Genomic DNA, 13984 nt, shown 5'->3' on the forward strand with positions numbered 1-13984 from the left:
TGGGAAAATGTTTCCAAGGCCACCTCTGTGCCTTTCATCTCGACAGTGGGCAGAATTCTCAATTCTTTCAGAGAGCAGCTCGACAAGGAATCGGGAGTTGATCCCCTTTATTGATCGCTAAAAGAGGAAGCTTTCTTAACCCACATTGTCACAGATGCACAGTGTTCTTATGCGTCTAACCAAATGTACCCTATTACACCCGGGGAGGAGGAGGAAGGCGCAAGAGAGGAATAATAAATATGGGGAGGGTGGAGTGAAGGGACAGACCAAGAGGCGCACGTTGTGCAACACACAAGCTAGCCGTTGGCTCCCTCAAGCGAAACCTGGTTCTGTGCACTTTTGTCTTAAAAACACACATGCACAACTTCTGTTTGCTTTTAAGGAAGGCGGAGAGCAGAAGGCGTCCCTCCTGCTCAGGAGGGTGGGAAGGCAAGTACGGAAAGGTTACCGCTAAACACCACAATGCCAAATAAATTATGGAGAACCTTGTGTTTGTCGAAGTGCGGAGCGAGGAAGAGTCAGTGCTGCCCCCAGGTGCCTGAAGTGTAGAAGTGCAGATAGCTGTCCCTGTTGGCGGCCAGGGGCGTGTCGGGCGTAGAGCTTTCTGACCTTTTCCGAGGTCACACCTGGGATGCGGTAGCTGGGACGGGAACAGCTCCCTGCCTCTCGCAGAGACAATGTTCGCCCCCCACCAGCCCGCAGCAAGTTCCTCGATGAGAGTGTGACTTGGAGGCATTGGTCAACGCCTACGCCTGAACACGGCCAAGTGGCCTGCCGATCCCGGGAAGCCGGGTCCCCTGCTGGGGCGAACCCGTGTGCCCATCAGCTGCTTTTTGTGGGAATCCTTTGGGAGGACTTGGATCCGGTTCCAGTGGCCGTTCGCTTTTCCCGCCGGCTGCCGGTCTCCCATGCTTTGATGGCACCAGCCTCCCAGAGGGCACCCAGTGCTCAGCTACCGGTCAGGCAGAAGCAATGAGAAGCGTCTTCTGGCTGGCTTGTACGGAGGTCAGGGGTAGCAGCCCTCCACAGTGCCCTTCCAGCGAAAGGTCGAGAATCAAAATCGAGTCCTAGAGCAACTTCTTTCCACAGACCCACCACCAAGGCCTTTGCCTCTTGGAAAGTCTCATCCTGCAGGAGGAGGCTGGTGGATTGTGGCTGGTTGAATTTCTTTCCAGCTTGACTAGAGGTGGGAGTCACTGGGTGGGGGGCGGTGGCTTGGAAGCACCTGAGAAAGGTGGGATTTAAGAGGTTAACCACGGAAGGTGCAGGCCTTTGGATCTAGAAGCCCTGGAAGGCCAGGTTCCAAGCGCCTCCCTTTCCGCTCTGCCTGGAACAAGCTAATAAGGGGAGTAAGGTGGTTTCGGGAGAGGTCTGGAGTTGCCGCTGGACTTTCCTGCCAGCTTCAGCTGCTCGTATCTCACTGGAAAAGCTCCCCTCTTGATGTGCTCAAGACTACTAGGCAGGGATGTTGTAGCTGCCAAGCCGCCGTATTGTCCTGGCACAGCAAAGGGAAACAAGCCACAGCAGTGGAGGCAGCGGGCGCAGGAGAGGGGAGACCCCAAGCCATGGCTAGGTGCAAGGAGCTAGAGGTGGCTCTGAGCCACATTGTCTGCAGCGGGGGGTGGGAGGGAAGCAGCGGGACCCCGGATTTCACAGGCCTAGGCTCCAGCGCCCTCTGGGGTAATGGGCATCGGGTCAAAGGAGAGCGTCCCAAACCCACGGAAAGACTCCAGGCAACTCCAGGAGGCAGGCGTGCCCGGCAGCCCCCTTCAAACCGTGTCCGCAGGGCTCCAAGGCGCAGCGGCCTCCGGGCCCAATCCACCAGTGCACAAAAGCAGATAGCCCACCTTGACGATGCAGGGCCTATGTACCTGTGGAGGAAAAGAAAAGCAAGTTAGGACGCTCGGAAGACCGCTCCCTGCGAGCCAGCAACACCGAGAAGGAGCAGAGGAAAGGAAAGCGGTGGGGGGCAGTGACGGCGAAGGGGAGGGGGGTCCCCTTGCAGGTCGGAAACTGCTCGTTGGACCCGCCTTCTCTGGAGAGCAGCCCTGCCAGTCTATGCAGCACTGTTTTCCTCAAATGGCTACCTGCCCGCCGAGGCACATCTGCTGCTGAATTAAAACGAGGAGACACGCCTCCCAGCTGGAAGAGAAAGCGTTCAGACACCCAACCCTAGTTACACACTTGGGAGTGCTGCTCACTCACTCCCCCCGGGCGCTTCTGCATGGGGCCGCGTTCCTTGATGAAAGGTGGCAGACCCAGAACGGACATATTTTGCTGGCTTGCCCCATGCAGAACTCAAACGCCCTCCTGGGAGCTCAAGAAGGGTGTACGTAGTAGCTATCTGCTTCCCCCACTTGGTCTTATAAAACTAACCCTGCGAAGTAGGTCAGGCCGAGTGCGCTCTGTGGCTGACTCAGGATTTGAGCCCAGGTCCCGCAAGGGGTGGTTCAGGGCTTGAACCGCTAACCGTTTTCCTGCTGCAGAAACGGAGAGGCTGGAATGATCTCCAAGGGCTGCTGGTGGGACTCTCTCGGCACTCAGTTCCACCGGCTTCCCCAGAACAGCCGTCCTTGCAGGCTGGCTCTTCCCAGAACAAGTTGAGCCCTCCCTGCGGTGCGGAAGCAAGTGCTGTTCGGGCCCAGGAAGCCGGCCCTGGTGGCGAGAAAGGCGAGATTCCCTCCTCCCCTGCCATGCTGTTCTCCATGGGGGGGGGGACTTCTTTGGGTCCTCGGTGCGGAGAAGGCTGGCCTGTCCACTTGGAGCCCTCTGCTTTGGTCCCGCCTATGCCGTGGGGCTCACTGGCGCAGCGTGGACAGTCTAGCTGGGTCCTGACTTTCAGGCACAAAAGCCTGTGAAGCATAGAGACACACACACACGCACCCCGAGGCCAAAGGCACATGGCCTTTCGTCCCTTCTCCAATCGTGCACCACAAAGGGGAAACCGGACTGGATTTATTTCAGGCTCCACACTTCCTCCTGGGTTAAGGACAAAAGGTCAACTAAATTGGTTAGGACTTGCCTCGTTAAGGTGGTGTAAAAAGGTAATCCATAAGTGCCATGTGAACAAAGAAAAAGGGGGAGGTCTTAAATCAGTTCCTTGTTTGGAAAAAAATGAACACCGAGCCTTAAAAATGCATAAATGCAACACAGTAAAGAAAATCGTGGATGTGATTCAGAACCCAGTAAGTTCTAAGAAGCCATCCCAACATATAAACCATGCAGCATAATAAAACCAAGCTTAGACACATAAATTCAGGCCCCTTAGGAAGATAAGCCTAAAATGTCTTTTTTTAAATTTCAAAAGTGAGTGGATTGTTCAATGCAAGTGCTAACCCATTTGGTTTACATTTTGTCCTTGGCTGTTTGTTGCTATTTTTAAAAGGCTTTTATCCTGCTTTTTCATTTGTGTTGCATTTCACGGGGCAGGATTTGGCCCTTAGGAGCTTTCAATCAGGACCCCAGAGGGGCGGGGTGGGGCTGGGGGGGGAAGGAAAGAACGGCAAGGTCAAGCAGGACAGAGCTGCTACCAGCGAGACTACAGCGAACGCCATCCCCCGGAAATGCCCGGGGGGGGGGGGCGCAGAGCCAGAGAAGCGAAGGGTGTGCACACACTCAGAAAGACAGCAGCCGACATACCCTGGAAAAGAGCAGCAAGTGTCGGTACAGAGGTACCACAAGCGGGTATTCACAGAGCCGAGATGCCATGGTGCCACTTTGCTGGAAAGAGAAAGCAGAGGTCACCAGTCAGCCGGGCACAGCGCCAGAGACGGGCGGTCGGGGGTGACGACGGGGTCGGGGGAGGCCCAAGCTACAGCTGCGTGGCTCCTACGCCTTGTGCCCTGTGGCCGCCACCTTCTAGCAGTGGTTTGTGGCAGAGCATATTTTGCGAGATTCGTTATTTCGTGCTCTGGGGCACGGAGGGCGGGGGAAGCAAAGTCCCCCGGAAGGATGCAAATGGGCGGCCGGGCGCTCTAATCTGTAGGTCATGGAGCGAAAGAGAAGGAAGATGTTGCCGCAAAATTCACAGAACCCCAAACCTAGAACCGCACGGTGGTACAGGAGAGCCCCCACCACCCCATCCCAGCTCTCCCCTCCTTGTGGCCCCAGGAGAAAGCCCTACCCTGAGCTCCCTCCCCCTTTCCTTCCCTCTTGAGGTCTGGCAACCTGCAAAGGCTGGCTTACATCGACAGGGCGCTCCAGGCAGCACAAGAAAGGGTGCGGGTGGTTGTGGGGCCAGCGAGGGCTCCACCCCAGGGCAGCTGGAAGGAAAAGAGAAATGTGGGGCCCAGTGTTCTTGGGGGGGGTGGGAACGGAGGGGGGGGGAAGGAAAGAGGAGAGCGTCTGCAGCGAAGCCACTACAAATCTACAGGCATGCAAGCAGCCACAACACAAGGTGGGGGGGGGGAGAAGGGCAGAGAAGCCCATGGATGCCATGCATGCCACATCGTGCTCAGAGGCCGGCAGTTCACACCCCACCCCATATGGATGCCAAAGGGCGGACACCATAAAGCAAGATGAGCAGACTTCCAGAGGTTTGCAGGCCCATAGACCTTGGAAAGCTACTTCTGTACCCCCTCCCCGCTCTGCATTATTATTATTTTTCATTAACATGGTTTTTGTTTTATTTCTTGGTGGTGGTGGGGAGCTCCCTTGGGCAATTAAAGGAATCAGCAGGGAAGCGCTTTCTGTTTTGCTTTCTTCAGGGAGGGACCCATGTAGCTGATGGGGAGCCCTGCTATGAATACTCAAATACAAGCCCCCGGAATGTGCAACTCAGATTAAGGAGCCGAGTGGCCACCGCTCTGATGAGCGAGGACCCGCTTGGACCGGCGGTTTTGGAGGGAGAAGGATCGAGGGAGCACCGCAGAGTCTACTGCACACACATGCATACACCTACCCACCCACCCACCCCACACACAAGCGGACATGTCACAGCTTCTCTGGTGAAAATGAATGGAGCACCTAAGGTGTGAGGGGGTTCCTCCTGTAAGGTTCTGGATCCTTATGTATGCTTTGCATTTATATGCTGCTTTGCTTCCAATGAATCAAGGGGGCAGATGTCTGCCATCTCCTGCCCTCTGGCTCACTCCGGAGGGCGTCCATCGGATTCAGGAGTCTCCCTTTGGGGCCTGTTCCCGTTTTGGCTTCTGTGCGGACACCACGCTTGCTTTCTGCTCCCAGTCCCCATGCCAGCAGAACCCTAACAGTCAACAGTGCCTGAATCATGGAGTATTTGGGGATCCCTAAGCCTCGCCCTCAAACAGTCTATGTATTTGATATGCACCTCCTGCATGTTTTAGGCAAACCTTCTTTTAAAAGAGCTGCTAAGGGGAGCTTTCCTGCTTTGATGTTCGAATACAGAGGGTGGAAACAGACCTATCATTAGAAGATCCATGTCACAGCAAGAATTTCGCTCACACGTTTGCAAACCAGGTGGCTTTGTTTTGCGATTCATCCCCAGCTTTTAAGCAGGAGGATCCCTCAGAAGTCTGATTTCCCCCCCAAAAAAACATGCAAATTTGCCTGGATGAAGTTTCTGCAACCCTAAATTGCCCCTGACGGATTATCTCTAAGGGCCATTTCTTCCCTAGGCTACTCTAACTGGAGGTTCAAAAACAGGTACTGTATTCTGCCCGCCCACCTCTGGGAAACCCACCCACGGCTATGAAAAATCCTTCCAAAGTGGGAAGGAAGTTCGGCAGGAGGCTAAACTGGGAGGACAGAAGGAAGGGGACGCTGCTCAGTGGAGTGGGAGGTGGGCCTGATGAAACTTGCCTTCCTCTCCCACGGCCTTCATCCCTTCAATCTGCTCCTCCAGGCGTTTGATCTGGGCTTCCAGCTGTAAGTTGCGGCTCTCAGCTTCCTTGAGTTGGCTGCGCAGGGGAAGACGAGATGGTCAGTTTGCGATGGGAAGAGTGGGGAGGAAGAGGACACTCAGCCACCCCCTCCCAAATCCACCCAAAGCATTTCTTTGCTCTTACTACCAGCAATTCATTTTTCCAACCCCATTCAAAACCCTGCACCGAACGGCAACACCCGGGCATGGAAAAGGTCACCCATCGACTGTGATGGCACAAGTCATGGGTTTTGCTTGTCTCATTACAGGCAGAGACGTGACAAAAGCCACGGCTGAGACGCACATAAAGGTCAACGGTTCTCCAGCCCGTATTCCTGGGAGCTTTAATCAATTTCATCAAGTAACATATTAAACTTCAGGTGAATAGTTTTGTGGGGAGGGGAAGAGGGGACCAGCGATCAGCGGGTCTGGCTTGCCCTATGGCGCTTAAGCATGGGGCCACTTCCACAAAGCACCTCGAGGCTCTTCTCTGACTCTGTAACCCATGTTCCTGTTTACCTGCCCCATCCAAACCTTTGCCTCTCCAGCCCGCCGCGGCAAATACAGATCCGCCCCACGGCCAAAGAGATCTGGGAACGGAGAAGGTGCATGCCAGCAAGAATAAGGTGAAAAGTCGGGAGTGGAAATATCTGCAGTATTTTCAGCTTGAATCTCTCGCTGGTGGGGATTAAGGCTTAGGAGTGGCCATCCGGGCTTTTCCAACGGAAGATAACCCACCCACCCCCACAAAATTTAAAACCAGAAATAATGGGGTCCCGGGGAAGGGGGCGCAGCCATCCAGAGAATCTCTGGGACCCCACAGGGCCCAGATTCAGCCCCAGGGCCTGACGGTCCACGCCCTGGCTCTTAAGCTCCCTTGTGATTCCTGGACCGCTGGTCAGTGGACACGTGTGGACGAAGAGGGTGAACAGGCCGGGGAGTGATTTCCCCTGCCCTCTCACCTGGCAAAGGTTTGGTTGGCCATCTTAACCATGCTGAGCTCCTGACACAGCGTCTCCCGGCTCCTCAGCTCCTCCTCCAGCGCCGACTGCAACTCGAGAAAGGTGCCAAGGTCCAGCTTCTGCCCATCTGGCAGTTTGCATGCCTAGCAGGGGGCAGAGCAGGCATCCATTCAACCAGACGTGGATATGAGAGAGAGAGAGAGAGAGAGAGACGCGCGCATGCGCACACACACACAGAGAATGCCCACCCTTCATGGCCGGCCATCCCTTGGTATCAGCCCTTTGGCCCTCCTTCTGCAACCTACCAGCTCTTCTGGGGGACACTTGGGTGTTTGCTCCCCCGATGAGATCCTGCCGGTGCCGTCCACCTCCATGTCGAGGTTGCTCTGGCCTCCTTCCTTGGGCTCATTCTGTCTGAGAGAAAGGGAGATTCTCACAGATCTCCTCTCAAGAGGAAAACGGGCCCTGCACAGGGGACATCTCAGCCCTCCCTTCTGCCCTTCTCGTGCGCCAGAATAAGGAATCACAACATTTTCCTCCTCAGCTGCAGGGCAGTGAGAGATCCTCTGTTGGTCTCCACCCTCTGTTGAATTTGTAAGAAGGTTTTGTTTTGTTTTTTGTTTTGGTTTTGTTTTGGTTTGTTTTGCTGAGCAAAACTAAATGACAAGACCGGCGGCTGCCTCGCTGCAGGGACTTTTAGAAATGAAAAGCTTTGGCTGGATTGTCTATGCTTTTCTGATCCATCAGCCACTCCTCGCAGGGTCCCTGTGTCTTGGCTTTCGGAGGGGAAAAGCCACTCCTTTTAACCCCACGGAGACATTTGGCCCACACTGCAGAAACCTCAATTTTGAAAAAACCACTTTTGGCTCACTCTTCACGGGGGAGCTAAGAAATTTTGCAACCTTGACCTGCCACATTGACCTGGAGAGAGAGAGTTGGCCTCCTGAGCCTTCGCCTCTGTCCTCCCAGGGCTTTCAGGGGAGGGGGGGGAACAGCTCTCCCGACAACAGGGTCTCCTTCTGAGCCACCCTCCGGGCCAGCCCTGTCACGGGGCAGAGCGAAGCCACCTCGGGGTTCCCTTACAAAGCACCACTGAGCGATTCCAAAGCCTCCTTACTTCACGGCGGAGTAGGTGTAGGAATATCCCACGAAAGGCAGCTGCACCCCCAACGGAGAGCTCTCGATCACATCCGACAAGGTCTCCTAAGAAAGGGAGACAGAAAGGGGGGGGGTTAGTTCTAACTGGAAGCAGACGCGGTACGAGTGTCGCTCGTACGGGTTCCCTCGCCCCTACCCTTGAAAAGGCTCCTGGGCTCGTGCAGGGTGCAGCGCGGGGGGAACGGGGTCCTCAGCCTCTTCCTTCCTTGCACGGAAGCCGTGGAGTGGGGAGGAGCTTCACCTGTTGAATGTCTTCCCATCCCTGTGCTGTGAAGGCACAGGGAAAGGAAGCCGCCCCTCCTGCATGTGTGTCCCTATCGATAACAACACAATTCCCGCTATTGTTATTAAGGCTGCTGCCCTTTGGAAAATTTCTGTGTGTTCTGGACTCCTTCCATTCAGAACACGGCGAATACCTAGTTATGCCGGAGAGCTCACACAATTCCGGGTTTTGCTCCTAAGGATGCCCTCCTGGGTCCCTTTTGGCCTCTCCAGCCCCTGCTCCCCGGCAGCGTACAAGTGCGTCCCAAGTGACCCTCCGTTTTGTTCAAGAAGGGAGGCCAGCCCTGCAAGTCTTGGCCTCACCGGGGCTCCCAGGAGCCCTGGGTGGCCACAAGCCGGTGGCTGTTCCCAGCCGGAAGAGCTCCAGTGAATCAGTGGGATGGGCTCCTGGCTTTTTCTCCCCATTCTACAACTGATTCAGCTCCTAAAATGAGCGATGGGATTCTGACCAGGGTGTGCAACCACCGTGGGCCAACAACCCTGGATGAAAACAAGCGACGTTTCTTGGGAAACCAGACAAGCACATCAGTGAAGGGACCCCAGTGTTTACCTCTTGAGGCTCAGTGGCTTCCCCGTTTTGTACCAAAAAGGGGAACGAAACCATAAATAGCCAGGCAGATTAGGAGTTGGGAAACTTACATTTTCGCACCACGTGTCCCAGAATCTTGGGTGAGTTTAGGAGCTCTAAGGCCCTAAGACAGGTCCCCAAGCTCCATCGCAGTCTGTTGGATTTCCGTGGCAGACCTTAAGGTGGCCTTCCCACAGAGGTGGTGGCTGTGGACGATGGTCACAGTCCTCGGCGGGGCTTCCGGTCGCAAAAGGTTGCCTTCGGAAGGCCCCGTGCCAGGATGTGGACCACTTTGGAAGGGTGGGGGCAATTTTCTTCCTGCAGGAGCCACCATAGCCCATAATAACCCTCTGAAGTGTAGGGTTTATTTATTCTTTTTTTTAATGTAGCAACTTCCAGAATTAGGAGGGTTTCGTTTCATGCCAAAGGGCTTGGGGAGAAGTGGTGAAGTCACGACTCCTTTGGGGGTAAATCCAGCACCCGTACCTTGCGCTCTCAAAAAACATTTCCCAATTTTGTTTTCTGCTGGGGGAGCATGGCCAGGCCACGAGGGGGAGGAGGATGGGTCACAGAAACTACCTGGGGGGGGGGCCAGGGAGGTCCCATGCACCCTCCTTTCCCCACGCCTCTTTTCAGCTGTGAAATCAACTAAACCAATTTAAGCCTACACTTAAAAAAGACAAACCAACACGGAATGAGGAGGAGAAAAAGGGGGGGGGATACGAAGGAAAAAAAAGAGAAAAAAGGCACGTACCCCTCCCCCGCTCACCATGTCAGTGAGACAATCGTCCACCACATCAAAGTTGCACGTGTCCGTGGCGTTGGCAAATTCCGGCACAAAGGCCGGCACGCAGTCCCGTAGGTTCTCCCAGTCGACGCCGGCAAAGAAGGGGTGCTGCTGGAAATCCCAGACTCCGTGGCGCCCCAGCCTGGTCTCCCGAGGGCAAATCAACCCTTCGATCAAGGCCTGAGCTTCTGGAGGGACGTCCGGCGCCGAGAGAGGGAACTGAAAGTGCTCCTTCGGAAAGAAAAGTTAAGAAGATCACCCACTATTGAGTCCTCTTTTACAGCCATGAAGGTCAGAGCCTTTCCTACAGCAGATGGATTTTTGATCTTTAACTGTATCCTAGAATCCTGGAGTGGGAAGGGGGGGCCTCTTAAGGCCATCCAGTCCAACCCCCCCCCCCGCTCAAGGCAGTAATCCAAATCAAAGCAGATCTGACAAGAGGGTGGTCCGATTTTCTCTTGAAGACCTCCAGCGTTGGAGCCCTGCTCATCACCTCCCGAGGTCGTGGATTCCCTTGTTGTACCACTCTAACAGTTGAGAAGTTTTCCCCCGATATTCATCTTAAATCTGGCTTCCTGTAGTTTGTTTATTTGCTGAATTCATATGCCGCCCATCTGGCTACCAAGGCCATTCCGGGAGGTTTACGACCAAATGGAGTAAACAAGTGCAATTTTAAAAAAGTAATAAACAGGCACACACAGGCCGACACGCAGGCTGTGTGGCGCTTCCAGCAACCTACTTTGAAATGAATGATCTTGCCGTAGGTTTCCACCACGGAATCGGCAAAGAAAGGGGTGTGGCCGAAGAACATCTCGTAGGCGAAGACTCCCAGGGACCACCAGTCACACTCTGTGCCGTACGAAGGAGCTCCGTCTTCCACGGCTTGCAAGATCTCAGGGGAGAGGTAATCCGGGGTGCCCACGGCCACGGTGGAGCAGACCTAGCCGCCACGAGACCAAGGAAAAGGGAAATCAGGAGAGCACCCCTGCTGGGTCAGAAAACAACGTTCCAGCCCGTGGACCCACCGGATATTGGTTCCAACACACCTACACGCACGCAGATGCCGAAAAACGCAGAAATAGTGAACGCTATAGGTAACATTGTCTCTGGCTCCCTTTAATGATTTCTGGTAAATACACAATGGTAAAAATACATATTTCTGTGGGTTTTTATTTAATATTTTCAGGCAACGGATCAATGAATGCTGATCCAGCGGATGGGCGGGGCCCACCGTACCTGAAATCATGTTCATGTTCTAGATATCTGATTCTGGTAATTTTTGTGTTTGAGAAAATAGGAACTTGCAAACAAGTTGCTGGGCTCTGCTGAGAAGACCCACCATAAAAACAATGAGGTTAATTTACACGTTACAGGAAGAGAGAAAATATCCTGCTCTGCCAGTCAGATGCTTTGAGCTGTTAAGGAATTTCCCTTTCTAATGATAGGTTAGCTATAATGTAGAGTTGAGCCCTGAGACAGCCTGGCATAAAATGGTAGCACGGGGACAAGGGAAGCCCTCCTTAACCATGATATTTAGGGCATGACTACATCTCATTGTTCTGTTTGTGTGTGTGTGTGTGAGAGAGAGAGAGAGACAATTACACAATTCAGCCTTCATGCAGCAAACTATTTCTGCAGCTAAGCCCCGCTATGCCCCACTCACATCCCTGTCTCACCGTCCCATCTTCGCGGAGTTTGAGACAAGAGCCAAAATCTCCGAGTCGGATGTGCCCGCATCGGTCAAGTAGGATGTTGTCTGGTTTGATATCTCTGCCCGGGTGGGGTTGGGGGTCAAGAGAAAGAGAGAGAGAGAGATTGGTCAGTGAGACAGGCTGCATAAAAACCATGGCTTAATTCCTGAAATCAGCCATGCTGAGGCCCTGTCCTCAAAGACAGTCTTTCCTGAGCTGGTTGGAAACAAGCTGTTTTTCTCGTCTTCCCTTAATGAGTCTAAGAAGGCAGATTCTGCACATGCTCAGAGACTCTCAGATCAGTCGTATTGTAGTTCATTCTAGACTGGAACTGGGGTCTTGGATTGAAACCTGGTGCATGGCTTTCTCAACTTAGTTAAATACCAGAAACTACAGTTACAAAAACAACAACAACACAAAGACCAGGGATCAGAATAAAGACATCTTCATTTTTGGAAAGGAACTTTTTGAACTATAGTTCTCAAACCTCATATAGATATGGATTTACTCCAAAGTACCCGTATTTTTTGCTCCATAAGATGCACCTTTCCATAAGACGCACCAATTTTTTAGGAGAAGAAAACAGGAAAATATAATCTGTTTTCTTAGCTTCATAAGACGCACAGACTTTCCACACCCCTGTTTTGTGGGAAAAAAGTGAGTCTTATGGTGCAAAAAATACAGTATGTAAAAGTTGTGGGGTGGTTTTTTTTTATCAAAGCTTCCAGGGTCACCCTTACAGCATCCTGTCTGGAAGATTTTGAGAGCGATCATCCCCCAAATGGACTTTCTAGCATCCTACTTGAAAAATCAAGGCTCTTCCGCATTGCATGATGCAGCCAAGGGCTCTCCCTGCCAAGCCTTCGCTCCCTTCCTAACTCCAAAACATTCCTCATCAAATTCGCAGCCATTCGCCCGGCAGTAATGCTAAAAAGTAGGGCAGAAAGACAGGAGGAGGGCTGGGCACCCCACCCAAAAGCTTTGGGGAACCCTGCCGAGAAGGAGAAGAGGAAACCCAGCCATCATCCTAACAGGGCATTAAGATGTTTTTTTGAGTCCTAGGGGATGGGGGTGGGAGACAGAAGAGCTGAGACATCCATTTATGTAGGGACCACACCTACAAGAGAGACAGCATGGTGTCGTGGTTAAAGCATCAGATCGGAGTTTGGACAGGCAAAATGAACTGGAAAAGACAATAATGCAAGGAAAAGTTGAAGACAGTGGGGAAAGAGGAAGGCCAGATATGAGATTGATTGACTCCATAAAGGAAGCCACAGGCTTGGATTTATAAGAGTTGAGCAGCGCTGTTGAGGACAGGACATTTTGGAGAGGGCTCATTCATGGGTCGCAATAAATAGGAGGTGATTTGATGGCTTATAACAACCGTCTAGCCCCTGCTCAGCCATGAAATCTCACATGGGCCAGTCACGCTCATTCAGCCTGACTTATTTTACAGGTAGGATCTAACAGGGAGGATGAAGCAATCGGATGAGAGCTATAAAAATGTGGTGTAAAGGCAGGATGGGCAAGTAACAAATAATAAAGAAATAACAATTGGGTTTGTACATTCAGGAGGTTCAGAATATCACCTTGTGGGTTTTAGGGTTCAGAGTGGAAGCAGCTCTTACAATGAGCCCGCCATTACAAAGCAGAGCTCTTTAAGAAGTTACGTGATCTTGCATGAGGTTTCGGAGCTTCGTAAGTTGCGAGTCAGCTTGCTTTTCTTGGGTGACCGGTCAGGGCAAGCGGGTTGTGCAGACTGAGCAATTCTGAACAACGCCATCTTTGGAAGGAGAACGTTTCCTCACCTCCTAACTGCAAAGCCTGGCATCTAATCTCATTGGGCCTTCGCCAGGATTTGAACCTGCATCTTCCAACAGACAGTCGCTGTCCAAAGCGGCAACCCCGTACCCCACACTGGCTCTCTCGGATGGGTAGGTGTGGTGTATTTGGGTGGATTATTTGGAGGGCCAAGCGGAGCGCCCGGCCTTGTTCCAAGGGCACCCACTGGACCCATCTTTCCCCCCTGGGGAGTCCTCTCTCTCTCTCTCTCTCTCTCTCGTCTCCTCCGTTCTGCTCCCCCACCAGCGTTTCCATGCATTCCCAAGCCCGGGCTGCCCATGTGATTTGGAGGGGAGCCCAGGCTGCCTTGCTCAGAATGAGATGAATTAGGCGATTATGAATCTAGGACAACGTTTATGGCTGTTTTGGCTCCGGCAGGCGAGCAGAGCGCATGGAGGCCTAGCCAACCTCAGAGACCCAGCGGTTCGAACTGGGAGGGTGGGTGGGATGTTAGTCACGAAGGCTGAGGAATCATCCTCCCACCCCTCCACCCCTCACAGAGAGAGAGAGAAAGAGAGAGAGAGAGAGAGAGAGAGAGAGAGAGAGAGAGAGAGAGATGTTCCTTGGCCTCTTTGGGAAACAGAAGACAGATGAGGAAGTCTTTAACTTCCTGCCCCACCTGAACTGCAACACCAGGGTGCTGGAAGGGTTAACTCTGCCAACAGATTAGCCCAGAAATCCCAGAGGGCACTTTGTGGGAGGGGGTAAATACCCCCTTACCCCCCAGTTCTGATTCCTACCAGCAGGCAAGAGAGCGAGTTTGGGGTTGGCTAATTTTCGGCAGGAAACTCAAGACCCTGCAGTTGTGAGATTTTGGCGTGTCTGCCTGTCTTGGAATTTATGATCAAGGTCGCT

The 13984-nt window shown here is 53.0% G+C and overlaps 1 protein-coding gene across 6 annotated transcripts in view; it reads right to left on the bottom strand.

Annotated features, from left to right (window-relative positions):
- Positions 1-1620: 1620 nt before the first annotated feature.
- DMPK (DM1 protein kinase) overlaps positions 1621-13984 on the bottom strand; it is a 36615-nt gene continuing 24251 nt past the window's right edge. For 3 of the 6 annotated variants that reach the window (XM_072979914.2, XM_072979915.2, XM_072979913.2), the window contains exons 7-16: positions 11273-11366; positions 10336-10536; positions 9564-9827; positions 7919-8004; positions 7107-7215; positions 6802-6944; positions 5779-5876; positions 4186-4262; positions 3640-3720; positions 1621-1871 (exon numbers count right to left, since the gene is read on the bottom strand). In XM_072979914.2, coding sequence (XP_072836015.2) covers positions 1770-1871; positions 3640-3720; positions 4186-4262; positions 5779-5876; positions 6802-6944; positions 7107-7215; positions 7919-8004; positions 9564-9827; positions 10336-10536; positions 11273-11366 — 1255 coding nt within the window. In that variant the 3' untranslated portion in view covers positions 1621-1769. The remainder of the gene's footprint in view (positions 1872-3639; positions 3721-4185; positions 4263-5778; positions 5877-6801; positions 6945-7106; positions 7216-7918; positions 8005-9563; positions 9828-10335; positions 10537-11272; positions 11367-13984) is intronic. The other 3 variants (XM_020787307.3, XM_020787308.3, XM_020787309.3) reach the window with 3 other exon arrangements.

Source organism: Pogona vitticeps, chromosome 9 (assembly GCF_051106095.1).
Source record: "Pogona vitticeps strain Pit_001003342236 chromosome 9, PviZW2.1, whole genome shotgun sequence".
Classification (NCBI taxonomy): domain Eukaryota; kingdom Metazoa; phylum Chordata; class Lepidosauria; order Squamata; family Agamidae; genus Pogona; species Pogona vitticeps.